This window comes from Zootoca vivipara, chromosome 5 (assembly GCF_963506605.1).
Source record: "Zootoca vivipara chromosome 5, rZooViv1.1, whole genome shotgun sequence".
Classification (NCBI taxonomy): Eukaryota; Metazoa; Chordata; class Lepidosauria; order Squamata; family Lacertidae; genus Zootoca; species Zootoca vivipara.
In genome coordinates this window covers 90007239-90034449 of record NC_083280.1, presented here as the reverse complement: position 1 = coordinate 90034449, position 27211 = coordinate 90007239, and the positions used below count along the sequence as shown (strand labels likewise).

Below are 27211 nucleotides of genomic sequence, written 5' to 3'. Positions count from 1 at the left end.
AGGAAGGAAGGAAGCGAGCGAGGGCCCTTGGGCTGGACTCGTCTGTCATCCGACGGCCGAGGGTGGGTGGGGGAGGCGGAAGCGCTTTATCTCCCAGGGTGCAGTTCGCGAGGGGGTACCAAAGGCTTCCTCGGGGTTCTGTGAGGAGAAGGAGCAGCGCAGGCGGGCGGGCGGAGGCGGCGCCGTGGCGGCGGCGGCGTTGGCGTTTGGTGCTCGGTCCAAGATGGCGGTGCAGGAGTCGGCCGCTCAGCTCTCGATGACTCTGAAGGTGCAGGAGTACCCCACGCTCAAGGTGGGTGGGCCGCTTTCCCCGGCACGGCGCGGCCCCTCCGCGAGGCGAGAAAGCGCGGCGGCCCCTCTTCCTCCGAGGCCTCCTTTCCCTGGCGGGGGGAGACTCCTCCCTGCGTTTCGCACGAACGCAGCCGGGGGCATCCGAGGCGCTACCGAGAGGAGCATGGTAAAGGGGGCCCCGAGAACGAGCGATGCTCTCTCTTGTTATCTCGTGTGTGTGTACACATACATATGTAAATGTAAATATATATATACAGGGTGAGTCCTTTAAAAGAGGCCCTGTGGATACAGAGTGCACATGTTCCACGGGGCCTCTTTTAAAAGACTCACCCTGTATATATGTGTATGTGTGTGTGTATATATATATATTTACACACACACACACTATATACACCCACCCACCCACATATGTATATACACCCCACCCCCACGATACACACGCACGCACACACACACACATATATGGTGAGAGACTTAATCTTCATTTTGTGTGTGTATGTGATGTGATGTGGCGAGAGGCTTCACCCATGCAGCCTTGTCTTTGCTATTCATGGTATTTATCTTGGTAGGTTCTCTTTTTAAAAAACGGGCACGCGCAAAATGAATATATAAAAACATGTGCCTTTGTTTTAAAACCGGGGCTTTTTTTGGTGGTGATGGTGGTGAGATCAGGTTTGCTATTATTTAATTCATTAAACCATTTAGTCGCTTGTCATTTGAAGGTCTCCAAGCGACTACACCGCACACACAACACCATGGTTGGGGGGGGGGAGAAGAAGAAAGATGAAGGGGTAGAATCGTACAATACGTCAACATATCCATCCATCATAACATTTATGAGTAAAAGGTTTTTTTTAAGGTATGTAGCTGAAACTTGTCAGTCAGACTAATCCTCCTTATCTGGCTCTGAAAACAAGGTGGTGTGTTTCCCTAGGAAAGTAAACACTATAAAAGAAAATGTCCTGTCCTGGGTTACCCTCCTCACCTCAGATTTACCTGTGGGAGTTTCTCTTATATGAGAAACTGACCAGATTCTTGTGGAAAGAGTCACCATTTGAGGCTTTGCAGTCCAAAGCTATCTAGGGCTTTGAACGTTAAAAAATTGGCACCTTGAATTAGACCCCCAAAGCAAACTAGGAGCCAATGGTTTCAGGGCTTGCAAGATGTGTTCCATATGCCTGGTTTAGATACCTAGTTGCCTGTAGTTTTCAGACTATCTTTAAGGGTAGCCTCACCTAGAGTACATTGCAGTAGTACTAACTGGGCACCTCCACAGCACAAATATCTGTGACCAGACTGTTATTCCACTGGCTTAGAGTAGTGTGCTAAGTTGTGCTCTTTCCTAGAGACTGCTGTTGGAGCACCAGCCAAAGCCAGTGGAAGGTGCTTTGAGCCACTTGAACTCCCAGCGATAGAGATAGCTCTGATTCTATTCCCAAACTGGCAACACAGCCTTTTAAGGGGAATAGGCCACATACCAGCTCTTGGATGAACAGCTTAATAGCATATCTGTCATATCAGGGTTGAGCTTCAGTTGGAAGTCTGTTCCAGTCTGTTACTAATCCCAGATACAGTCAAACCTTGGATCCCTCCGTTTTGGAAGTTTCAGCTGCGGAACGCCAAAAACCCGAAAGTAAATGCTCCTGTTTTCAAACGTTTTTTGGAAGCCGAACGTCCGACGGGCTTCCACTTGAGTGCAGGAAGCTCCTGCAACCAATTGGAAGCCGTGCCTCGGTTGTTGAACATTTCGGAAGCCTAAAAGGCTTACGTTCAACAATTGAGGTTTGACTGTATTCATTTCAAATTTTCACAGCATCATCTGAATTTGATGAAACAAAGAAGTGGATATGGTGTCATTAGAACACTGATGAGTCTGGCCCCCAAATCCCTAGATGACTTTCAGTGCTTTCATTATGATTAGGAGGAACTTACGGCCATCCAAATTTTGGACTGTGGTTCCTGATGTTCCTTACCATATAGGACATGCTTGCTAGGAGTTAAATCCTACAACACATGGAGGGTTACAGGGTCCCCATTTCTGATGTACCAGTAGATGTAGTACCCCTACTCCTCACTTTAGACATTGAGCAGGATACCATGCTTGATAGTTGCAAAAAAAAACTACCAGGAGGTTCAGAAGCATTAATAGAACTTTATTTGCCTACACCAGGATGATGAATACAGTCATACCTTTGGATACGAATGCTGCGGGTTGCGTACAACACGGGTTACGAATACACCGAACCCGGAAGTAACGGAACGGGTTACTTCCGGGTTCGGCAGTTTGCGCAAGCGCAGAAGCGTCGAATGACATCATGCACAGAAGTGTCGAATTGTGACCTGCGTGCGCGCAGGTGCAGGTTGCATACTGCTCATGTTGTGAACGGGGCTCCGGAATGGATCCCGTTCGCAACCAGAGGTTACCACTGTACTGTTTCGGTAACAAAATGCAGCTGGAAATCAGATTATGGAAAATTCCAAAATCCAAGTGTAACCACCTGCTCAATGAGCACCTTGTTTCCAAAGGCTTTCTCTTTGACCAGCTAATGCCTGGAATAATCTTGAGGGTTCCATAGATGCATGGATGGACTAGAATAAGGATAAATATAAGTTAGAGGGGGAAATAAAAAGTTTGCTCCCGAGAGCATGTTTCTTGTGTTTGTATACAGAAAGGGAGGCCAAGGGCTATCTGGAAAAAGCTCCTTAGAACTAAACTAAACTGGTGCAGAAAAGAGGCAAATGATTCATTGGCATGGCATTTGTCTTAAAGCCTGAACGGAGGATCTTGATAACAAGGTACAAACATTTTAATGGAAGAGAGCTATTAATAAAAGGTGTAGCTCTTCCTAGTACACCATAGTTAATAGTGATGCCAAAAGTATGTTGGCTTGAGTCATAGTATCATAAGGTGAGTAAATCAAATTGTATATTGTATATAGGAGTCTAATAGTTGGGATGGAAATAATTCCGTCATGAATAGTGATAGAAAATGAAAAATGGAAAGGCCTCTCATCTCTTAGGTATGTGTAGTAAAAATTGCACAATTGACTGGAAAAAAACAAGCCTCCTTTTCCTCTTTGAACTTGTCATGTGTTGATAACATCTTCTGTATGCTTTCCCTTTCTTCAGCATCTTTCCTCTTTTTTAAAGCATATAGCTGAATCAACATGATCTCCTGCTTGAGCTTTACAAACTTTTAAAAATCCATGTACATTAGGAACAGAAGGGAAATTGAAGAACTACAGCCCATTGAAAAGATCTTGGTGATTGTGTTATAGCTTCAGAGGACGTGTGTTTTTATTTTGTATCGGGGTTATGAATGTTAAGTGAAGTCAATTTAAAACCAGGTATACTTATTTGTTTGTATAAGGCTTTTCTAAAGTACCCCTTTTACTAAGGGTTTTTAGTTGTATATTCCAGCTGATGAATTAAACATCAGAATTAATACACTTTTTTCAGTTCTTGCAGTGTTGGATCAGTGAGAACGGTTTAAGGGTGATCCAACTTTTCAAGCCAAGTTGGCTGCAAGAGTACTTCAACATAGAACTCATGCACCTTGTCATATGCAGGGGGGGGGGAACTGAGGCCAAAATTGGATAACCTCCCTGCAAGCCCTTGTGCTGCATTCCCAAAGCCAGCAAAGCAAGGTGTGGGACCTTGGGAAGGAAATGTGAGGCTCTGGCACAGTCCTATAGCTCTTCCAACTTATCCCCAAAGCTGGGAAACTGCTAATTAGGCTTTGGGAAGGAGGTGAGAGGCCTCTTGGGAAGAGGTGAGAGGGCTGTAACAGTGTCCTAGAGTCCTCTCTCCTCCTTCCCAAATTCCAGCGCCTTGCTTACCCAGCTTTGGGAAGGCAGCACAGCACGAGGGCTGTGGGGCATGTGCCAAATGTTGCCGAAAGCTGCCAGAAATGCCTCAAGGCTGCATGCAGCCCTTGGACAGTTTGTTTCACTGCCCTGGTTTAAGCTGCTGTTTACATTTAAGGAACTGAACTCTGAACTATTCAAACCTGCTTCCTTGGTGGTTATCATTGGTTACTATTAGAATTACTGTTTATATGGTTCAGATTTTCTATTGATGAATACCACCATTTTTTTTTTTACAGTACTGTGCTATATTATACAAAACTATTCAGAAGTAAAAACAAAACACAATGGGATTGCTGAGTGTATATATATGTTTGTGTGTGTGTGTATATATATATATATACACACAGTACAGTATATCAATTTCCACTGATGTGTTGCTTTTTTAGTTTTGCAAATAAAATGAAATAACAAAATGGTTTCCAGTATTAAAAAAGTCAACAAACATGATAAAATTATCAAACAATATGAAATTATTGTTAATTATACCTTTTCTAATTAGGTAGAAAAGAGCAAGGAGGAGTAAGACTGCAGAAAGCAAAGAAAGTTCTAGTACGTTCATCAATGCTCCTTAGGTTCCTATAGTGATCTCAGTTGATGACATCCTGCAGTATGTTCCAGAATCTCAGGAGGATTGTATGAAACAAGTGTAGTGCCCAACAGTGTATAAAATGTAAAAGGTTTAGTAGTAATGATATATTGAAATTTAAAAACATTACATATGTCTAGAAACCTTAGTTTGATCTGTCTATCTGGAGCAGAAATTCAGAAACGGGTGGTGGACGATCAGGCCTAGAGGGTTGAAGAAAGCAATGAAAGGAATACAATACCATTCCCTTCTGACAAACCAGTTGTGTGGAGGGAAGCAAAACATTGTAGGTCATTGCACTCCCCCAAGCTGGTACCCAGCAATCTCTCTCCTTGATAGAAGTGGCATGAATGCTTGGAGCATTAGTCAGTCTATAATTTTATTTACTTACATATTTAGCACTGATTTTATTGTCTTTGTAGATTTCCCTTTCTTGATTATTTTTTGTATAGGTTTTACTTTGTCTTTGATAATGGCAATATTTGTGATGCCATTTTTTTATGTAAAAAGATTAATCAAAGGAAATTCAGTTTTATTACCAGATTATTTTGCTTCATGAGGGGGTCTTTTGGTGCAAGCTTATGGGTAGAATGCTGGATCTACATTTATGTGATCAAGCATGCCTTTATATGTAAGCTCTGGAAGCCAGCTTACATATAAAATAATGAAATACAATTAAATTAGCGCTGCCTATGTCCCATCAACTGTGTAATACTGCTCTGGAGTAGCGCTACTCCATCCAGATGCTATGTTGTTTTATTTGCTTCCCATCTCACCCAGCTGTTGGAAGTTGAGTAATCAATTGCCTTGTTCATCTCCTCTCCACCCCCTTTACATTATCAGTGGCAAAGGTGTGTTCATGGGTGGATAATCTGTGGCCCTCGGCCCTGGAGGGCCGCCCTCCAGATGTTGAGCAGCATCCTGAGAGCCACAGATGTTCATTCCCTGGTATAGTTGAATGAACCAAGTCTAGCACCACGGAGACCCAAATTTGAATCCTTGTTTGACAATAAACTTATTAGGTAATGTTGAGGCAGTCATGTTCTCATTCTCACCATACTGTTAGTATAAAATCATTCAGACAACTATGTTGTTCTGAACTTCTTGGAGAATGGCTGAATAAAAAGGTAATAACATTTGTTATGCTTTTTAAAAATGAGAATTTTCAGTAACAGCTAGCAAATCTATTCAGGGTGTGTAGGGTATATCATATAATTTTTTATCTTTATTCTTATAATGTCAATATTATATAACTATTTGAACTGTTAATGCCCATCCCTATGGTAGGGGGAACCTCTGCACTTTACTAATTGTATTCATTTGTTGTGTGAATATTTTTATTCATTCTGTGCACTCAGTGTTAGAAACAGAGATATGAAAGCTAGGAGCTAAATGGCACCTTATACCTAGGTTTTGGATGCAAGAACGGAATGTCTAGGCACACTTTTTTATAACAAGAATACAAAGCTGAAAATGGATGAACTGCAGCTAAAATATTATGTTCGTTTTTCACATGGTCTAGTCTGCATCTGAAGACTTCAAAAAACAAAGTCATGCTCCCCATGCCTGACCCCCCCCCCTAATATTCTTAATATGGTCACTTCTGCAGTCTTCAGAGAGTGGCTGAAAGTGGGGAGGCAGAAAAGGCCCTCCTTCCCTTCCACTCTGCAGACAAGCCCTGGATTCTCCCTACACCCCCTTTCCTTCATATAAGCAGTGCTTTTTTCTTTAAAAAATGTTTAGGGGTACTCTCATTTTCCCACTCATATTGAAATACTGCCCTTCAATGAGGCCAAACTTAGATTCACAAAATGTTTAGGGGTATGCGTCCCCCCAGAAAAACAGCACTGCATATAAATATATCTTTTTGGCACCACAATTAACACATACAGTGGTACCTCGGTTTGCGAACGCAATCTGTTCCGGGGAGGTGTTCGCTCGCCAAAGGCATGCTTCTGCATGTGCGCAAAGCGCCGATAGAGCGCTTCTGCGCACGTGCAAGCTGCGCAGATCGCGTCTGCGCATCCGACACCGCGGAACCCGGATGTAAACACTCTTGGGTCCGCTGCATTCGTAAACGGAGGTAGGCGTAAACCGAGGTTCCACTGTATTAAAAGCCTGTGCACCCACCTTGAGTGTCCAGTTCGCAAAGCTAAGGCTTAAGGGCCTTTCAGTGATCCCACTCCAAAATTTGTTTTGATTTTAAGCATCCCTATGTGAGTCTGAGGTAGATAACACTTTAACATGCACTACTTAGACCATAACTAACTGGCTAGTATGTTTAAATTAAAAGCACATCATACATTAAAAGTACATTAAACAAGGCAACTAAAACCTAAACAAAGCATTGTTGGGTTTAAAAGAAAAGAAAAAATGTTCAGGTTCCCAATCCATGCTCATTTTACTTGGGAGGAAGCCCCATTGAACTTGGTTGGGATTTTTTTTCTGAGTCACAGTGGCAATTTTAATTTGAAATTGTAGGCGCAGTACTGCGGCCAGAGCTCAGAAACTGCTTGCGTTTATGAAATTCCCTGTCGCAAAACGCGCCTAGAACAATGGCAATTTCGAACACTGTGTGCACTGCAGTATAATCTTCTGATGAAGGGTGGTTAAGAAAAAAAATATGTTAAATAAATAACTAAAACAGCTTGCAAGGCTGATTCTATTCATTGTGTGATCCTATTACCACATTTCCCATGACAGCATATTCCATTCTCTCTGTTCTCCAAATCCTGCTGCCTTCAGATTGCATATGCTTCTCAGTGGGCTCCCTTAGTTTAACCTCTACTCAAGTTGACAGAAGCATTTTAAGGGTGCACAGCTTCTGCCCAGCCTGTGAGAGGTCTTGTCTTAACAGCAGATAGAGGCTCAGCTATACCCATTGATACCGTATGAAACAATTCCATTGTGATGCAAAAATCATTGTGTTGGGAAAATAGAGATGGTGCTACTTGTTTGCTTGTCTTGGCGTGTGGAGTATTTTTGAATCATTGGGATTTGCACTAAGGTGGATTGTAAGACAGTTGGAACAGCTTATAGGTTTGTGTTGAGGAGCTTAAACCCCTTTCCTATTTCTTGCTCAACAGTGGTACAGTATTATGGTATTTTAGTCCACTCTGAAAAGAATAATAGGGATATTTAGATGGGTGACCTTGTGCAGTGGGTGAACATATGAGGAATAGTGGGATTGTGCTCACAGGCCATGTTTCATGTTCCCACTAGCCACTCTCCTCTCCCATAGCCTTGTGTCTATGAAGGGGGGGGAGCTCTGTGATAACATTGTACATGTGTAGGCTTCCTTTCATGCAGAGGCCAAATGCACAGCCACCAAAAGTAGGTGGCCAGCTGAAGCTCTGGAGGGGCATGGCTTCTCTGTCCCATCCCATCCCATCTCCTCCTCAATATATAATGGTGCTTATCTGAAGTGCTATTCAAAACTCTGGCTAAAAGTTGATTATATAGGCAAATACTTGGTTACAACAACACTTTATTGCCGTCGTAGCCAAGCATAGAGAGAGAGGGGTTAGGTTTCTTATGTTTGCTGTGTTATACCTACAGGCTTCACTGTGTTTTATAAAAGTTGGGGGAAAGGGTATTTGTTGGCACTTCTGTACTAGCATAATTGTTTGCGTAGTTCATACTGCTCTTCAGCTTGACAAATTTCTGGGATTATTGAGTGACAAGGTCAAGGCAAATACATACAAAGAATTCTTAAGTGTGTATTGGATTTCAGGAAGCAAATAAATGGTCTGTATTGTTTTTAAACTATGAATGGAGGGGAAGTTTATTAGTTTTCTATCAATATTCAACAATGCATACATTTAAAAGATATATTAAATGTAAAAAACGTACTGTTTAATTGTGTTATAGTTGCAGTTACTTATAATTTGAATCAAAACTTTGAATAAAGAGCACTGAATTTATTTTCAAACAGTATTAAATAAGAGGATTCCAACTTCTGATAAAATTATCACATCTTTTGTCTCTTTTGTTCTAATATATCATGTTAGTTGGGTCATAAGGGCAATACCTAATTTTTATCTACCTAGTCTCTATATTTAGTATCCCTGCTAAGTAGCTCTAGGCTCTAAGCATTCAAGGTGCCCTGCGCATGCGCAATATACTCATACAAAAGCTGCCTAGATGTTGATTGTGGTTCAACTTCATTTTGACTCTAATGCTCATGCCCATCTCATCATTTGGGGCATTTCATGTATGACTAGCAAGCAAACCATTCCTGTGGATGTTTAGATAAAGTTATTGTAAATCTCCCATAAATTCTGTGTGAAAACAATAAATTTAAAGCATTTGTAGCATTGTAGCCTTTTGGGAGGGACGCGGGTGGCGCTGTGGGTTAAACCACTGAGCCTCGGGCTTGCCGATCAGAAGGTCGGCGTTTCGAATCCCTGCGACGGGGTGAGCTCCCGTTGTTCCTGCCAACCTAGCAGTTCGAAAGCACGTCAAAGTACAAGTAGATGAATAGGTACCGGTCCAAGTGGGAAGGTAAACAGTGTTTCCATGTGCTTCTCTGGTTTGCCAGAAGCGGCTTAGTCATGCTGGCCACATGACCTGGAAGCTGTACGCCAGCTCCCTCGGCCAATAATGCAAGATGAGCGCCGCAACCCCAGAATCAGTCACGACTGGACCAAATGGTCAGGTGTCCCTTTACCTTTACCTTTTAGCCTTTTGGGAGGAATTCAATTCCTGTCCCCGAGGCAGCATAGCAATGCATATAACCTGAGGAACAATTTGGTCCAGATGTGTGCTCACTGTGGTAGACCCACTTGAGGTGCTGCAGGGGACCTGTGCTGTGGTTTTCACAAGAAGTCTTCATAAATGTTAGCATTTCAAATGCTGAGGAATACAAACTCCTAATTTAGACTCCATCAGAAGTAAGTGGAACACAGAATTTAAACTCAGATTGCAGCTTGTGGATTGGAAGGCAGTTTTACAGAAATTTATATCTGCTTTGTTAGATGCTTGATCAAGACTAATCCAGAAAAAGATACCACATAGAACATATCAAATGCCTGAGTGCTTTAAGTACTTTGACATATTGAATGAGACCTGCAGCTGGAGATACAGTGATTAGAACACCTTTATGGAGGGACGCTATGGGTTAAATCACAGAGCCTAGGGCTTGCCGATCAGAAGGTCAGCGGTTTGAATCCCCACGACGGGGTGAGCTCCCGTTGCTCAGTCCCTGCTCCTGCCAACCTAGCAGTTCGAAAGCACGTCAAAGTGCAAGTAGATAAATACATAGGTACTGCTGTAGCGGGAAGGTAAATGGCGTTTCTGTGCGCTGTTCTGGTTCGCCAGAAGCAGCTTAGTCATGCTGGCCACATGACCTGGAAGCTGTACACCAGCTCCCTCGGCCAATAACGCGAGATGAGCGCTGCAACCCCAGAGTCGGTCACGACTGGACCTAATGGTCAGGGGTCCCTTTACCTTTATGGAGGGAGAGCCAAGCCAACATGGATATTTTTAAATAAATTATTTAAAATTATTTTTTATTGAGAGTTTTCCACATAAGATACAGTAAACATATTCATGTAGGACTGGAAAACACACCTTCAGATCTATGGAAAGTTGCTGTCCATCAGTGGAGACCAGGCTTCTCCAACTTGGCGTATGTGCTGTACATTGGGCAAAGGCTGGTGTAATGAGCTCAGTGGGCCAATGGTGTGACTCAGTATAAGGCTGCTTCCTATCTTCCTAAATAGAAATCTAAGCACAATAGTTTTGATGTAAACACTGTTTTAATTTTTCTTCTTCTTAAAGGTACCATACGAAACACTGAACAAACGCTTCCGAGCTGCTCAGAAAAACATTGACCGAGAGACTAGCCACGTAACTATGGTTGTAGCAGAGCTGGAGAAGACGCTGAGCAGCTGCCCAGCTGTGGATTCGGTGGTTAGTCTCCTTGATGGAGTAGTTGAAAAACTCAGTGTTCTGAAAAGAAAGGTAAGTTGGATGGCTTTAAAAGAGGATTAGACATTCATGGAGAAGGAGAGGGCTATCAGTTGCTACAAGCTACAATGGCTATGCTCTGCCTATACCAAGCATCCCCATACTGCGGCCCTCCAGATGTTTTGGCCTACAACTCCCATGATCCCAAGCTAACAGGATCAGTGGTCAGGGAAGATGGGAATTGTAGTCCAAAACATCTGGAGGGCCGAAGTTTGGGGATGCTTGGCCTATACAGTCAGAGGCAGCAAAGCTTCTGAATACCAATTGCTGGAAACCATGGGAGGATAAAGTTCTGCTTGCTGGATTCCCATAGACATCTGGTTGGCCACTGTGAGAACAGGATGCTGGATTAGATGTGCCGTTGGCCTGATCCAGCAGGCTACTCTTATGTTCTTTAGGGGCTATGCCAAGAAAGAAATGTATGTCATAAACACAAGGACTTGCTGAGAGGTGTCGTTTTTTAAAAGATCTAGGAAGCTACAGATCTGTTTTTGATGAAAACTTAACTTCTAAATGTTTGTTTAAATAGGATAATATTCTTCAGCCCCCAAATGACCTAACAAGGAACTCAAAGTAGAATATAGAAAAAATGAGGAGTAAACCCAGGTTGGAAAAATGCAAATCCTTTTTGCACATAAAACCAAAATCATGTATTTGCTTACCCCCACCCCAGCAAGGTGGAGAGCTTTTAAGATTTTAAGCTCTTCTGCCTGCTTACCAGGCTCTGGGGGGGCTCCTGTGAGGTCTTGCAGGAGCCTTCCAGAGCCCATGTGATGCCTTCCCAGAATCCAGTACGCAAGCCTGAGAGCTTTTAAGCGGTCTGCCTTCCATGTGCTTAATTTGTGTGATATCAGCTGGTTGGCCACCAAGCACTAAAGTTGCAAGTTAAATGTGCGCAGATTGTGAGTCTACTGTACATAGTGTTGCACAGGTTCTGGACCATAATTCAGCACAGTTGTGGCTGTAGTTAAGCCCATTGATTTAAGTGAGATGTGTCACCTTTGTATTAGATTCGGGTTATAAATTTTTGATAGGAAGATTTCACAAGGTTCTGGTCCCACCAATATTTTAACTATACGTGTATGATAACTGCAAAATAAGCACTGTGCGTTACTGAAAAGTCATGTTCTGCCCTTTGTCAGAAGCATCAACTTCCTTTGTTAAACAGTTGCATGTTCATGGTATGACAGTTGATTCCTCCAGTATCTCCATTAACTGCAAGGATGTTAACAAATAAGTGGTAGATGGTAATAATGGCTGTTTGTGTGTGTTCCATAGTCCTGGGTAGAATAGTATATGTTTCAGCTACGTATTAATACTGTGACTTGACTGTTGCCAGGGTGGGGTGAGGGTGTTGTATTTGATGTTGTCTTTCTTAGTAGGTTGTCTATATTTTTCTACATTTACATGGTAGAAAATGTGAAATGTGGGGTACACACCTGTTCAGTGTAACTTATGACTGAATGAGGGGTTTCTTGATATAGGCAGTGGAATCAATCCAGGCTGAAGACGAGAGTGCAAAATTATGCAAGCGCAGGATTGAGCATCTCAAGGAGCACAGCAGTGATCAACCAGCTGCTGCTAATATGTGGAAGAAAAAACGCATGGATCGTATGATGGTGGAGCATCTCTTGCGATGTGGCTATTACAATACAGCTGTAAAGCTGGCCAGGCAAAGTGGTATTGAGGTTGGTATTTGCTGTGATGAAGTACAAAAGGCTGCTTTATTTGGTACTGTCTGGAATCTAGATAGCTATCTGCTCCCCCCGGCTACTTCCAGTTATTAGATTGTTATTACTACTGCTTATCTGGAAGACATCACTTTCCTTGAGAAATGAAAGGTTGTCGTGGAGACCTCAAAGGCAATCATTCAGTGCTGGGGTGCCTACTGAGTCTTTAAGGCTGGGAGACTAGATCCTGATTTTGGGGGAGGGGGTGATGTTATGGAGGCAGCTTCCTGTCGGGACAGGCATGGTAAAGCATGGTAAGCCACAAGACAGGGAAGCAAACACTATGTTCACTGCCTTATGTTATTCCTGTATTGCAGCCGGTTGGACTAGATGACCCACAGGGTCCCTTCCAACTCTTTGCGATCATGCCCCTTCTCTTCCCCCATTCTTCACCCCGTATTTGACCCTATGCCTGACTGGATCAGCTATCAAAAACCAAACATAGCCAACAAATGGAAGACTACAACTTATCAAAGAGAGTACTAAGCTTGTGTCTTCCTCTCTGTCCTTCATTTTCCAAGTACAGGAAGGTTTTATACTGGAGAGAAATTGTACATTTTCCTGGCTTGCAGTTCAGGAAGTATTTTCATATACCATTTTAAGTACTGATGCTGTATCTGACTACGTATCAGATATAAAATAGTAGCAGCTGCTTACTTGGCATTGGGAATTCTAAGAAACCAAGAAGAATCTGCAGTTTTGAAAGGCTCATTTTTTCTATTTTTTCTTTTTTCTTTATTATTTTTTAAAAAGTGAACCCAGCTTTCTTAAATGTGTACAATTTCACACATCAAATGTGGCCTTTTGTCCTGTGAAATGTTGAAATTTGAAAAGCATAATCCAAGTCCATAATCCAAGAGAGAATGCACAAGCTCCATCTGTCTTCAAAGACTCACCAGCAGTTTTTCAAACCAGCCCTTCAGAAATCTGCATTGGTATTTTTAGCTATTGAGCAGAAGAATTAGCATGAATTGTAACATCTTTAACATTATGTCATTAAGAGGGTGCAATGTATTCTCGCTAACTGTCAATTTCTCCAGCTCATCCAAGCCATCGATTACCTTCCTAAATAGTGTATTTCTTGTCCAGGTGTGGCTGTTTGTCATGGGTGATGAAGAATTGGGATACATTTGTTTTTGGACCATTATTTTCCATGGAAACAACTCCATGAACACTGTGTTTTAAGTATTCACTCTATTCATCTTCAAATCTTATGCCCCAAAAGCTCTTTCCTCCTTTTCTTTTAAACAAATTTTAATTGTTTTTATACAAATACAATAACCATTCGACACTTACATCTAATGGTGTCAGTTTTATCCATTGTCTCCAGATATACGCTTACAAAATTCAACATTCAGACGTATTACTTAATGTAACCTCTCCACTGAGAATATTGAGTGGTTGGTACAACATAGTTCCTCCTTTTCCAGAACCTGTTGGAGTTTTGGTCTGCACCATAAATCCTTTGATCTTCCAGTGGAAAATACAGCCATTGTAGTAGTTACTAGTGCAGAGTGCCAAAAAATTTCCACAAGCCTTGGGTGCTTTTTCACAGAATAGCTCTCTTTTAATTTATCCCACATTGGTATGTAGGGTCACAGTCATCTTTGCTGACTAGGAATGCAGAGCATATCAGTCAGAAGGGGCAACACCATTTGAATCTGTCAGGATTTCACAGCTCTAAATAAGTGGGGATGGGACTCCAGGCAGCCTTGCCACTCCTTTGCTCCTCTTTGAAAGGCTCATTCTGCCATCTTGATTCAATATGGAATCCAATTGTATCCACTTAGACAAAAACCTGCTTCTTGGGCTCAGGAATCATCATGCAAAAAAATGGTTTCAATATCCTAAGAGGAGTCCAAATGCATAGAAAACTAAACAAGTTTCCAAGTTTCCAAAATATACAGTATATGTAAAAATTCTCATTGACCTATGACAAAGAAGGGGAACAGTTGAAAAGTGCTCGCAAGGAAGAGATCTCTAAACCTCATTGCTGTTTTTCTCTAACTTTTCTTAAGTAGTAACTATATTACAGTACACGTATAAATAACTTGTTTGTTGCACCTGTAGTATCGTATAGTGTAAGTATTTCAAACCTTCTACTGCTGAAGACACTCTGGAGAGTAATCCAAAGTCTTCAATCTTACAGTTCACATGCTTCTAGTTTACAAAATTTCTCTTCTTTGATGAACAGTTGTGGAATTGAGATTTTGTATGGTCCTCTAGACACAGGTCAGGACTTGAAGGTAAAGTGCTCCAAACTTCCCAGAAGCAGGGTTATTTTTTCATGCAATGAAAAGATGCTTTTGGCATTAAGAAATGCACATTGTATTGTGTAATTTACAGTGCTTGACTTCAAGTCACACATCTTTGCCTCTGTTTGTTTTTTTGTATAGGAAAGCAGACTAACTCATCGTGTTTGATAGAGAAGCAGGGGTTCATTTTGTTTGGATATAGACTTCCGTATGTTTGTATTGAATTCCAGTATTTTAAATCAGGTTATTTCAAAAGGAAATACTTAAAAGCTTGGAACCAAAGCACTGCACAACTAGTTCCACATGTTCAGGGAACTTTAGCTATGTTTCTTGAACAGCAGCCCCCCACCACTGTACATGGCAAACATTCTTTGACACTGAAGAAGTTTTGAAACGCAGTTTGTGACAGATTATTGGGGCCTATTCCTCAAAGGGAAAAAGCTAAGATTCCCTAGACATGTCCAAGCCCTTGAGTGTACTTAAAATAGCTCTTCAGATTTTGGCCAGTATAAATGTTTTATTTTTTTTAATTCATAGACATTGATTGGGATTTGGATAAAAATCTTTCTTCATTAAGGAAAAGGAGTTCTACTGTCCTTATGTTGGTGCTCGCAAATCCCTCCCTTCTCCCCACAAAAAGGAAAAACCTAAATGTTTGGGTCATCTTGTAAAGCTTATTAGTTATCTTAATGAAAGCTGTATATGGTGTCATTCCTCTGCCTCTGGTGAGTAACTACCTTGTCTCTCACTTTTTCTTTCTCTCTCCCACACTCCTATCTCTATTTAGGATCTGGTAAATATTGAGATGTTCCTGACTGCCAAAGAAGTAGAAGAATCCTTGGAAAGACAAGAAACAATGACCTGCTTAGCTTGGTGTCATGATAACAAATCTAGGCTCAGGAAGATGAAGGTATGCAAACTGGATGGTGCTTTAATGTAACCTTTATAGGTTGCAAAAAAGATTATGCCTGAATGAGGAAGGGTGAATGGATAAACAATAACCACTACCACCAGGTTAAAAATGCATTTAATGTAATCTAGCTTGATTCTTAGAAGTTGTCCCATGTGATGAGGCTGTATCATGGGCAAAATTTGTTTCCAGTTGATTAAAGTATACTTACTAAATTACCTTTACCTAACAAAATAAGTTTTATATATCTTGTGTGTGAAAATAACTTGGGCAAGTATGTGGAGAAGTACAGGGCTTACATAGCTACAATTTTGTATTCTACTGAGAAGCTTTCTGTAAGCAAAGCTCAAGTTTTATAGTAGGAAGATTGAATTGGGTGCGAACAGATGTAATTTCATATTGGGGAAAGGTGCCTTTGGTAGAAGTTCGTTTCTGGGCAGCATAACCACATGCAGTTACATTTCCTTGCTTGAAAATAATTATAGTGCTTTAAAAAGTGTTGAGTGCACTTAACATAGGTAATCCTTGTTTTTACAGCATTCCTCTAAGGTAAGTCAACATTATCTACACATTGCAGATAGGCAAGCCACTGTCTACTTCAGCTCCCTAAGGCCACCTAAGGAGTTCTTGGCAGAGACGATGATTGAAACCAGGTACCTCTTGATCCATGGCTGTGTCTTAGCCAGAAGTGGTGTGTGTGGTGCTGCAGAGCCAAGGTCCCAGTTCCGGCACCCCTGTTGTTTACCTAGATGGGAATGTGGCAAGGCAGTTTTACTAGTGAGGCTGCTGGTGTTCACACACAGCCTCCACTTTGTCCCAGCACCATCTAGGTAAAAAGTAGCAATGCTAAGTTAGCAGGGTGGCTCTGCCCCACCACATGCTGGTGTGGTGTAAAGCAAACATTGGTACTTGCCATGATAAGTTATTTCTCTGTAGAGGAGGAAAGGGGTCATTTGTGGGTTGTCACTGCCCACCTCTCCACTGGCAGAAAGTCAAATTTTTGAGGGTACAGCTGGTGGGCAGGGCACCCCCCCCCAGACAATTTAACTTCCTACTAGCTTCACTGAAGGTTGCTCTTGCTGGGAGCTCCAGGCACAGCAAAAGAGAGAAGGTGGGAACACCATTTTGAAAGGCATTTTCCGTTGATCTTTCATTTGCTTTGTTCCTGGATCATCTTTCTACTCCCGCTCCTCTTCTGCCTGCCACTTTTTCGCTCGGTCCTAGCATCATCAATCTCTCCTTTACTTCCTTCAAGTATCCATTTTCTTTGGCCTTTCAAGCTTGGAGGCTTCTGGACATTCTGTAGTGGGCGGAAGGTTTCATAAATGGGTGAAAAGCGATGGAAGGTGGTTTTGCCCAGGAGGAAATCTGCTTAGGAGGATGGAGCTCTCTGTAGACTCATCAGAAGAGTCATTGGGAACCCCGGACAGGGAAGACAATGGACATCCTAGCCTGGACAAAGGGCTCTGCCTCAACACCCTCGGCAGACAAGTAACAGCCTTGGGCTCAGTGTTTAGGTCAGCAGGAGCCCCTCTGAGTTCCTTCTCCTTGTTCAAATGCTTTTTGGCAGTGCTGCTAAAACTGCCCTGGGATCTTTGGATGAAGGGTGGTATACTGCTACTGCTGCTGCTGCTGCTGCTACTACTACTACTACTACTACTACTACTATTAGAGACCCAGCGTGGTGTAGTGGTTAAGAGTGGTGGACTCGTAATCTGGTGAACCGGGTTTGTGTCCCTGCTCCTCCACATGCAGCTGCTGGGTAACCTTGGGTTAGTCACACTTCTCTGAAGTCTCTCAGCCTCACAGAGTGTTTGTTGTGGGGAAGGAAGGGAAAGGAGATTGTTAGCCACTTTGAGACTCCTTAGGGTAGTGATAAAGTGGGATATCAAATCCAAACTCTTCTCGTCCTCTTCTTCTACTACTACTACTAATAATAATAATAAAGTGCACAGGTTCCACACCTAGGACCTCCACATGGTACTGAAGGTGCTCACTGGTCTCCCCCACCCCTTTGAGGACCTGCAGATGGTACCTCTGAAGTTCCTGAGCTGGAAGGCTCTTTTCCTAGCGGCTATCACCTCAGCCTGGCAGGTATCTGAGATTGCAGCCCTTTCTGTCCACCAGGAGTTATGTATTATTCCGAAGGAGTCCGTCAGGCTGTGATTAGACCTTCATCCTAAAGGTTAATGCCAGCCTCCACAGGGCTCAAGAGGTGGTCCTCCCTTCCTTCTTCTCAAAGCCCGAGTCGGATAGGGAGAAGGAATGATACTCTCTAGATGTGTTCAGGCCCATCAGGATCTACTTCAGGTGCACAGTGGAATTCCACCTATCAGAATTCATGTTTGTTTCCTTCAAGTCCAGATCCAAGGGACACAGCGTGGGTTCCTGGAGTGGGGCGGGCTCTTTTGGGTATCACAGCCCATTTTCACCAGGAGCGCAGCCGCCTCAGCGGCATTTTGCACCCAAGCCCCTCTGGGTGACATATGCAGGGCGGCCATCTGGTTCTCATGTCCCACCTTCATGAGCCATTACTAGCTAAACATTTACAACTCAGCCCAAGGCCTCCTTTGGGAAATGAGTGCTTCAGTAGGTGGTGAACACCATTACCCACAGTTAACCAGTCTGTTAATTGCTGAGATACATCCCACACAGGATTCCCTTCTTCTACTAAAAGAAAAGTAAATGTTGGTCCTTACCATGTTAAGTTCTTTCTCTGTAGGGAGGGGATCCAGTCTTCCCAAGTGACCACTTGTGCCATTAGACACAAAGAGCCAGGGGTTTGGGGGCCCCACCACCAATGTTCAGGGGCCTCTTCTCTCTCTCCCTCTCCCTCCACCCCGGTTTTCCCTTCGCTTATTCTTTAGCCCATACCATTCTTCACTTCTTCACCTGGGCTACCTTGCAGGGGTCATTAGAACCTCTTGGGACTGGACCTCAGGAACCGAGTGGTATGTCCCACTGTGGGACGGCTGAGTTCCTTTCTCCTAACAAGTTGTGTTCCTTTTCCTTCCTGTTCTGTTAAGTTGTTTAGTTTTTGGCTATACAGTTACTTGCTTAAGCACGAATTGAACTGGTGAGGGGGTTTCCCTGCCCACCAGGCGTGCCCTCTCAAAAGTGTGACTTCCTGCCAGTGGAGAAGTGGGCAGTGACAACCCACACAGGATCCCCTTTCTCCCTCCAGAGAAGGAACTTACCATGGTAAGTACCAACATTTGCTTTGCCACACCAGCTCTTTGTTTTGCAAATTCTCGGTACAGTCTAGTTGCATGCAGAAACCTTACTGTCCAAGGTCCTGTCGACTTTGGCAGTATAGGATTTCAGTGGCATACAATCGTTACGTAATGTTTTATGAAAAAGGTTTACTACAAGATAAGCGGAAGAGAGCAGAATATGAATGTGTAGTGTCCTTTAAATTCGGGGGGGGGGAACCTCTTTATAGTGCTGAAGCATATTGTACAGTATACAGTTAACTATAGTGCAGCCCCTCCCCCAAGTATAAAATTGCAGGATATGTGATCCTGAAGCTGTAACTTGCCACAGTGGTGTGAAGGAGGAGAGCTGCCATAGCAGTACAGACGTGACAATGTCTGGTCCAGTGCAAGTTGTAGCATTTATCCATACATACACACGTTGCAATGTGTTCCTTAACTCTTCCTTCTGCAACTTGGTGCCCTGCAGATGTTTTGGACTGCAACTCCTATCGGCTCCATACAGCATAGTCAGCAGATGGGGCTGGTGCAGGTCCAGAACATCCGGAGGGTGTTAGGTTGGGGAAGAGTATTTTAACTCTGCCTTGATGTAAGCAGACTGCAGTTTTAAACCGAAAGTAACTTCAAAAACAGCATCCCCCACTTAATGATATTTAAAAAAACCTTTAGGCACATGGATAATATTGCAGTGCAATTGATTAATGCTTGTATATCAAAAGAGAACATTAGGATCGGTTTTAAGTGAAGGTTAGTTTTAATACAAGCTCTTTGCATTACAATGAACAAATAATAAGGGGACTTGGTGATCTGTTATCACCAAGTAAACATTTAACCTGCAGATGACCTCAGTCCATCTAATTTCCCCCCGATGAACAAATGCCTTTTGATTTTCTTTCAATTTTATTAAGTAGGGTGGAATAATAACTTATTCCTGTTCAAAGAGGTCTCATTGAAAGATGCAGATCCTATTTCTGATTGTTGCTTCTCAGAAAGTATTTTCAGTTAAGGCACAGAATTCAAATTTAAAATGCAGATAGGTAACACTGGCTAGAAATCAGACTTTAGTCATAGTAACAGGATTTTTAATACCTTTCAATTCTGAGGTGCAAATAGATTTGTTTTTATGAAACTCAAACCTATATTATGATACAATATGATAGTATTATAATAATACTAATTATAATTTAGTAGCACATCATTGTTGACATAAACACCAACAAATAGAACTGCATACACCTTAATCCTAAATATATAAACTCAAAACTACTATTGATTTCAGTGTAATGTAAAGTCAGTATGTCTAAGATCACAGGTTAAATGTGGCCACATCTAAGACCCTGCCTTTTCTTTAATCTTAGAGCTGTCTGGAGTTCAGCCTAAGGATTCAGGAGTTCATTGAACTTATTCGACAAAACAAGAGACTGGATGCTGTCAGGTATGGAAATAGGGTGTGCAGAATTTTGTGCTAGTTATAATCCTCAATTTCTACATTCCAGTCATGAGTCTCATTCCACTAGGTTTCAGTGATGCCTATTAGACCATATTTGCTCAGATTTGTTTTGCTTGGTTCCTATACCCTGTACGTTAATATAGATACAAGTCATTCCTTCCAGCTGCTTCCTCCTCGTAGTTTCCTGCCCTTTAGCAGGTTTCTGGAGCACCACCTCAGTTTAATGTGTGTCAGTGATGCTATTATCCCCAGTGCCAAGTGTTCCCATCGACCAGCTATTATCCTCTTTTCCCCATGGGATTTAGTTTAAAGCTCTCGTGATCAGGTTTGTGAGACTCTTAGCAAACATATTCTTGCCAACCACTTTGAGGTGCAACCCATCTCTTTCCAGAAATCCTTCCTTAAGGAAGCAGAGATGATGATCCAAGAAGCTAAACTTTTCCAAACCTAAACTGGAAATATTAAGACAGCTAGAAAGGCCTTTTGCTACATGATACGTTAAGACTTGCCATCATTTTTTTCTGCTAGGTACAGTGCTGGTGTTAGTAGCGTTGTAGGTGGTAGGATAATGTAAAGGGGATGAGGTAGAAATAAGTTCCATCATAGAACATGATGTCAGATAAGGTGTCAGATACTACACTTGAACACCATTGGGCTAGTGATTAACTATCCCAAGTTACTCAAACTGTGATGAGGATCAATATTTACCCCTTCTCAATTGTATCTCAGGTTGCAGATTGATTTAAATACGATAAAAGTAAACTGTGGGAACCATTGAGAATTGATCCAGTCTCTATCATCACTCTTCCCTGTTTGCCATTTGTTGGTGGCGTGCGATATAACCCTTGGGACTTTGATATGATTGTGAAGAGCTCAGTTTGCATGATGAGTCATCGAATAGGCACAATACAGTAAACTATTAGGAGGAGCCATTAGAATATGTGACTTTTCTAGCTGCAAGCCAGCAAGTAGAATGAATTTGCTCAGATAACCATAGCTAAACACCTGTCAGGCCTTGTATTGAGGGAGTCCTGCTTTTTGGAGTTAGATAAACGACTCACGGTGTATTACTGTAACTCTGTGTTCTTAGATTTTTTGTTTGTTTTCTTTAGACCATTTTAGAGCTGTTGTACAGCACCATTACTGCTTTGTTAAACTGACATGTTGTGTCTCCAAACCAGGCACGGGCAAACTTGGCCCTCCAGCTGTTTTGGGCCTAAAATTCCCATAATCCCTGACCACTGGTCCTGTTAGCTAGGCATGATGGGAATTGTAGTCCCAAAACAGCTGGAGGGCCAAGTTTGCCTATGCCTGCTCTAAACTAATGCCTTAAAATGCAGGCAACCCTCAACTTACATGGGGATTATGTTCCAGGGATAGTGTGTAAAAACCAAAACACTTTTTGTTCAATTGCAGTTAGGATTGCCAAAGTCTTTCTTCCCAGATACCTGCACTCTTTTAATTTTTTTTAAAAATGCCAATACTGTACTGTAAAGTTTAATGTGTGCAAGTTAAATGCGCCTATGTTGTGAGTTACCTGTATTCAGCAAATTTTTGTTTTTCTTACTCAACACCGTCTTATCCTGGGACAAGGGGTGCAGCAAGGAAGGTGACTGGGGACATACTAGCTGTGTTGGTCACACAGAATCAAAAGCAGAGGTTGTGAGATGATTGCATTGAATGGACCAGCTGATGTTCAGAATGCCAGAACTCTTCTTCTGGTACCTGGTTGTTGCCACAGCAGCAATTCTTCCTGTTCTGCAACAGCGGACTTGACAGCATGTTGGTCCTCACCAGCCCTCACACTGCTACATGAAAATCAAAAGTGTTCCCACACCATTCTTGCTATGGTGGTGACATTGTAGGTGAGGGAGTGTACACACCCCTCAGTCTCTTGACCATGGTTAGCACTATATTTGAATCAGACACTCCCCAGGACTTGGAACAAAAATGGTGTTTTGATGGTGGATGATCACGGTTCATTGAATTCTCTTTTGGAATAAACTTTGTGGCTCAGAAATGTAATACTTTCATAGATAAGTGAGAAAACTTCCTGGGGTTGTAAGATTTGCTTCGAAAAATGTTTCTCTTTCTAGGTAAGGGTTGGTACTTCATAAAAAGAACATAAAGCAAATGTTGAGATGCTACAAAATTATAAACAAAAAATTCCTTCCAGTAGCACCTTAGAGACCAACTAAGTTTGCCATTGGTATGAGCTTTCGTGTGCATGCACACTTCTTCAGGGATGCTGAGGATGCAAGGATGCAAGCAGAGTAATTTTGCATTCTGAATTTCAGACATGCAAGGAAGCATTTCAGCCAGGCCGAAGGAAATCAACTGGACGAGGTACGACAGGTGATGGGAATGTTGGCCTTCCCTTCAGATACTCATATCTCTCCTTACAAGGTATGTGTCAATTTTATTATGCTAAAAAGATGGGCAGAGGGTTTTTTCTTTCTTTTTTTCGGTCTACTGATGCGCTAATGATTACTGACTCTAAATTGATGCCCATTATTAAATATTGAGGATTTCAAACATGTATTTAACCTGCTTGTTGCTATTGGCGAAATGTTCTGTTAATCTGCTTCTCAATATTGACAGCTGGGAATGGTTGTGATTCCCCGCTGGTCTATTTGAAAGTATTAAAATTGAGACGCACAAAAAAAATCCAGGTTCAACTGGTTGCAGTACATAATTACATTCCCAATACTTTGAAACTATTGGAATGTCACAATCTGCCTTTTGCTTTTTGTGTCTGTGTTCCCCCCACAGGATCTTCTGGACCCTGCCCGGTGGAGGATGCTAATCCAGCAGTTTAGATATGATAACTACAGGCTGCATCAGCTGGGGAACAACTCTGTCTTTACTATAACACTCCAGGCCGGGCTTTCAGCTATAAAAACACCGTATCCTTCAGTGCATCACAGTGGGGTGCTGAAACTTACCGGTAGTCCTTAAAACTTCATTTTTTTTGTAGACTACCTGTTTCTTGAGCTGCATTTGGCAAATTTATGTCAAAATTTAAGATATATGTTTATGCCTTGAATACTTAAAAAAAAAACACAGAGCAGCCATCTTTCATAGTTTGTGTCCTCCAAAATGCAGATTGCATGACACACAGGCTCTTAATCTTGATGTAAAATGAGATTTTATTTAATTTTTTGTAATATCAGAATTCAGAAAACACTCATGCATTTTTACGCGCTGGGTAAAAAAAATTGAGCAAGCCTGAGCCATCGGGTGTCTTGGCCGCTGTTTTAGTGAGCTGAGAATTTAACAGGTTTAGGGGGCTCAGAAGTATACAAAAATAAAACCGGTTGCCCTTGAAATCAACATCTGCACCTGCAGATCCACTTTCTTCATACAAACCTAAAAGCCATCTGCTGTAACAACTGAGTTCTTTGTTTGGTGTTTATTATTCAAATATGTAATTTATCTGTTATCCTTTAACTCACTTTTAAATAGACAATGTTATAAAGAGGATGGCAGTTCCAAAAACCCTGACTGCCCAGTTTGTAGCAAATCCCTAAATAAGCTGGCTCAGCCTCTGCCAATGGCACATTGTGCCAACTCCCGACTAGTCTGCAAGATTTCAGGAGATGTGATGAATGAAAATAATCCTCCCATGATGCTTCCAAATGGATATGTGTATGGATACAATGTAAGTGTTTTTTCAATAGATGTTTCAAACTATTGAGATATATGTGGTTTCCTAAAACAGATACAGTGGTACCTCGGTTTGCAACCAAACCGTTCCGTGGAGGCGGTCGCTCGCCGAAGTGGTCACTCCCCAAAGGCACACTTCTGCACGTGCACGAAGCGCCGATAGAGCGCTTCTGCACGCGCTGCACAGATCGCTTCTGCGCATGCAAGAGCTGCGCAAATCGTGTCTGCACATCCGACGCCGCAGAACCCGGATGTAAACACTTTCGGGTCCGTGGCGGTCGCTTGCCGAAGCGGTCGCAAACAGAAGTAGACGTAAACCAAGGTTTGACAGTAATGACGTTAAATTGGTTTGGAAATGAACTTGATTGAATCTTCCGACTTTTAACTTGTGCAGCTTTCTACAAAAGGCTTCGATAATTTGCTTAGGCCTTTAGTTGAATTCAGCAGAGGACAGAGCTTCAGAAAATTATCTTTGTGGGTTAATGGTAAGAAGTGTAAGACGCTCCGGATGAAATAACTTCTGAATTCTTGAATACGTTGAGCATAATAAACAGATCTGGTTTTGAGCACAGTAATGGGCCCAGAGACCTCAGACTCAATCTAGCCAACACTGAATGCTGTTATAGGGTGGTTTGTCAGCCTGGCTAAGTGGTGCTCATGTGGACTAGAGGTGGTTACATTCCCCTTAAGGCGAGCACGGCCAAACTTGGCCCTCCAGCTGTTTTGGGACTACAATTCCCGTCATCCCTGAGTGCTGGTCCTGTTAGCTAGGGATAATGGGAGTTGTAGTCCCAAAACAGCTGGAGGGCCAATTTTGGCCATGCCTGCCTTAAGGGCTCACATGCAGTTTTGGCCTACTCTTTCATTGTCACTAGAGGCATAAGTAGCCTCAGTGGCTCAGAATACCTTTTATTAGCTTAAGCTGATGTATTGACTGTGGAAATAGATAGCTTTGCTACAACTTTTGATACCTGTTAACCTCCTGTTTGGATTGCTGGAATGCATTATACATGGGGGATTCTTTTGAAGATGGTCCAGAAACTTCAGTTTGTCTTGCATCTTCAGTTGCTCCAAAATAGAGCAGCAACCAACTGAGACGGATTAATAATGCTCATATACCAGTGCTTCACCAACTTCACTAGCTTTATAGTCCATTTTCAGGTCCAGTTCAAAGGGTTGCTATGAACCATTTAAAGCTCTGATTGGCTTTGGTTGACAGTTTACCAGAAAGATCACCTTTTCCTACATGCACCTATTCCAGAACTTAAAATCATCTTTCAATGCCCTTCCCTGAATTCCCATCAAAGGAAACTCAGCACCTGGCTATCACGGAGAGGACCTTTACAGTTGTGGGATGCCCTCCATGGAGAAACTTGCCTGGTGCCTATATTGTGAAGCCTTTTTAATATTTTTATTTTATTGCTTTTTAGATTCTTGCACTAATGTTAACTTGTTGCAAATTTTTACTTGGGTCTTACGCATTTCCTAGTTTTATTCTGTGTTATTATGTGTCTTACTTGGTTTAAACCTTTAAACCACCCAAATAATTTTTATTGGGCAGTATATAAATATTGTAAATAATAAGAAATCAGTAAAAATAGGATTACAAAAAGGCTGAACAGACATTGGCTAGTGTGTGTATATAGCAGTGTAGAGTCTCAAATTGTGTATAGCTGTTGCCAACTCTTAAAACTTTGCAGTTAAGATAACAGAAACTGAAGAATGGATAAACACTTTATTTCACTTTGGGACTATCTTAATTAATCTCTCTTCTTTTTGTTTCAGTCTTTGCTTTCTGTTCGTCAAGATGATAAAGTAGTTTGCCCAAGAACCAAAGAAGTCTTCAACTTCTCACAAGCTGAGAAGGTCTACATTATGTAATTCCCTCGTACATACAATGAAGTGCCGCTGGAATTTGACATAATATATTTTGGCATGACCTGTAGAGAAAGATCTTGAGTGTGGCTAAGAGAGCTGGGGTGGGAATCAGATTGGTTGGTGGCATTTTTTATTGCGACCAAAGATCAATGAACAACAATATACACTCTTAGAAACTGAGGAAGTGTGACTAAAAGGTTGTACTTGGAGGGAACAAATGTTGAATGTTTGGATTTTGTTACAGCAATTGGACTTTTCTCAAATAATCATCCAGCAAAAAACTCAGCTCAAAAAATGGACAGTTTTCACATGAGAAAAAAGTTACAGTGAACCTCAAAGGGCCATTTCACACTTCCAGACCTGTTTTCAACATCACCAATATGTGCCCATGTATGGAAGAACATATTATTTGAAGGGGCCAAATATGCAAAACTGTGATACATGCACCAGGGAACTGGGGCCAGTCACAGCCTCTGAATGTGTGTCGACCTTGTGGCCTCAAGTGTGTGCACGCACACACGTGCATCTCCCCTTCAAATGTGGTTGTCAGCATGAGACACATAAACTGGAAATACATTTGCAATGTCAAAAGTGTGATGTAGGTCTGTGTGCTTCCTTTTTCTGTGTTAGCAATTGGCTAAGACCCTTTTGTTTGAAATCCTCTTATATTCTGCCTTTGAAATGATCCCATGGGCCATAGTAGATGCTTGACGACAACACTAACACAAGGCTGATTTAACTGGATCAGTTAGGAGTTCTTTGAAAAGAACTGTAAGGGTTTATTCTCTTCCAAAAACCCTCTACACATTGACCATCTTGGGAAGACTGCATAAATATGAAGTAACTGAAAACATTACAGGCACAATGCACTGCTTGTATGTCTGTCCTTCTTCCAGTTGACCATAGTGTTAAAATTCTTCATTTATTAGTTACTATGTGCATAGGATTCAATATCAAACCATTAGTGCTACTGCCTTATTTCTTACTTTGAGAATGTACTCACATAAAGATCAGCTGGTAACCTTAAGTGTTGGGCAAATTTTGAAGATGCCTTGCAGGATTAATTATGTAATTTTAGGGTATTCATTACACAAGAGATTAGTTCAATTTTAACAGCTGCAAATCACATCCTTATCACTCTCCAAATAAAACCATTGTAGTTGGAAAAAAACATATGGTAGAAGTTTGTATTTAGCATTTATTTTTGCATGTTGATGTTGATTAGCTAATAAAGACTGTAAACATAAACCCTTTTATAATCATTGTTTCTTTTCCTTAGTTGACAGTACAGTAGAATGTTAATTTGTTCTTGAAACTAGGAATTGGTGCGGGGAGTTAACTTTCACTATATTACAGATAGTTTACCTAATACTGGTGACAACTCCGCATTTTCT

The 27211-nt window shown here is 41.9% G+C and overlaps 1 protein-coding gene and 1 pseudogene across 2 annotated transcripts; one reads left to right on the top strand and one right to left on the bottom strand.

The window, feature by feature from the left end:
* On the top strand, window positions 1-27065 carry MAEA (macrophage erythroblast attacher, E3 ubiquitin ligase). Of its 2 annotated transcripts, XM_035137355.2 has the most exons (10): window positions 1-292; window positions 10528-10710; window positions 12201-12404; window positions 15489-15611; window positions 16149-16160; window positions 20182-20258; window positions 22571-22679; window positions 23046-23179; window positions 23739-23934; window positions 25725-27065. In XM_035137355.2, exons 1-10 carry the CDS (start codon window positions 224-226, stop codon window positions 25818-25820), a joined length of 1203 nt encoding a protein of 400 aa, XP_034993246.1. In that variant the 5' UTR covers window positions 1-223; the 3' UTR covers window positions 25821-27065. The 2 variants fall into 2 exon arrangements, with proteins under 2 accessions (XP_034993246.1, XP_034993247.1); XM_035137356.2 differs by lacking the exon at window positions 16149-16160 and having other exon boundaries at window positions 3-292.
* LOC118096092 (peptidyl-prolyl cis-trans isomerase-like 3) lies at window positions 13392-14051 on the bottom strand (annotated as a pseudogene).
* Window positions 27066-27211: the final 146 nt, after the last annotated feature.

What these genes read in the sequence shown, in the direction of transcription:
- MAEA (XM_035137355.2), top strand. Translation starts at nt 224, where the DNA reads ATGGCGGTGCAGGAGTCGGCCGCTCAGCTCTCGATGACTCTGAAGGTG. An exon ending in CTCATATCTCTCCTTACAAG is followed by an intron (nt 22,680 to 23,045) that starts GTATGTGTCAAT and finishes TTCCCCCCACAG; the next exon opens with GATCTTCTGGACCCTGCCCG. An exon ending in GATATGTGTATGGATACAAT is followed by an intron (nt 23,935 to 25,724) that starts GTAAGTGTTTTT and finishes TTTTTGTTTCAG; the next exon opens with TCTTTGCTTTCTGTTCGTCA.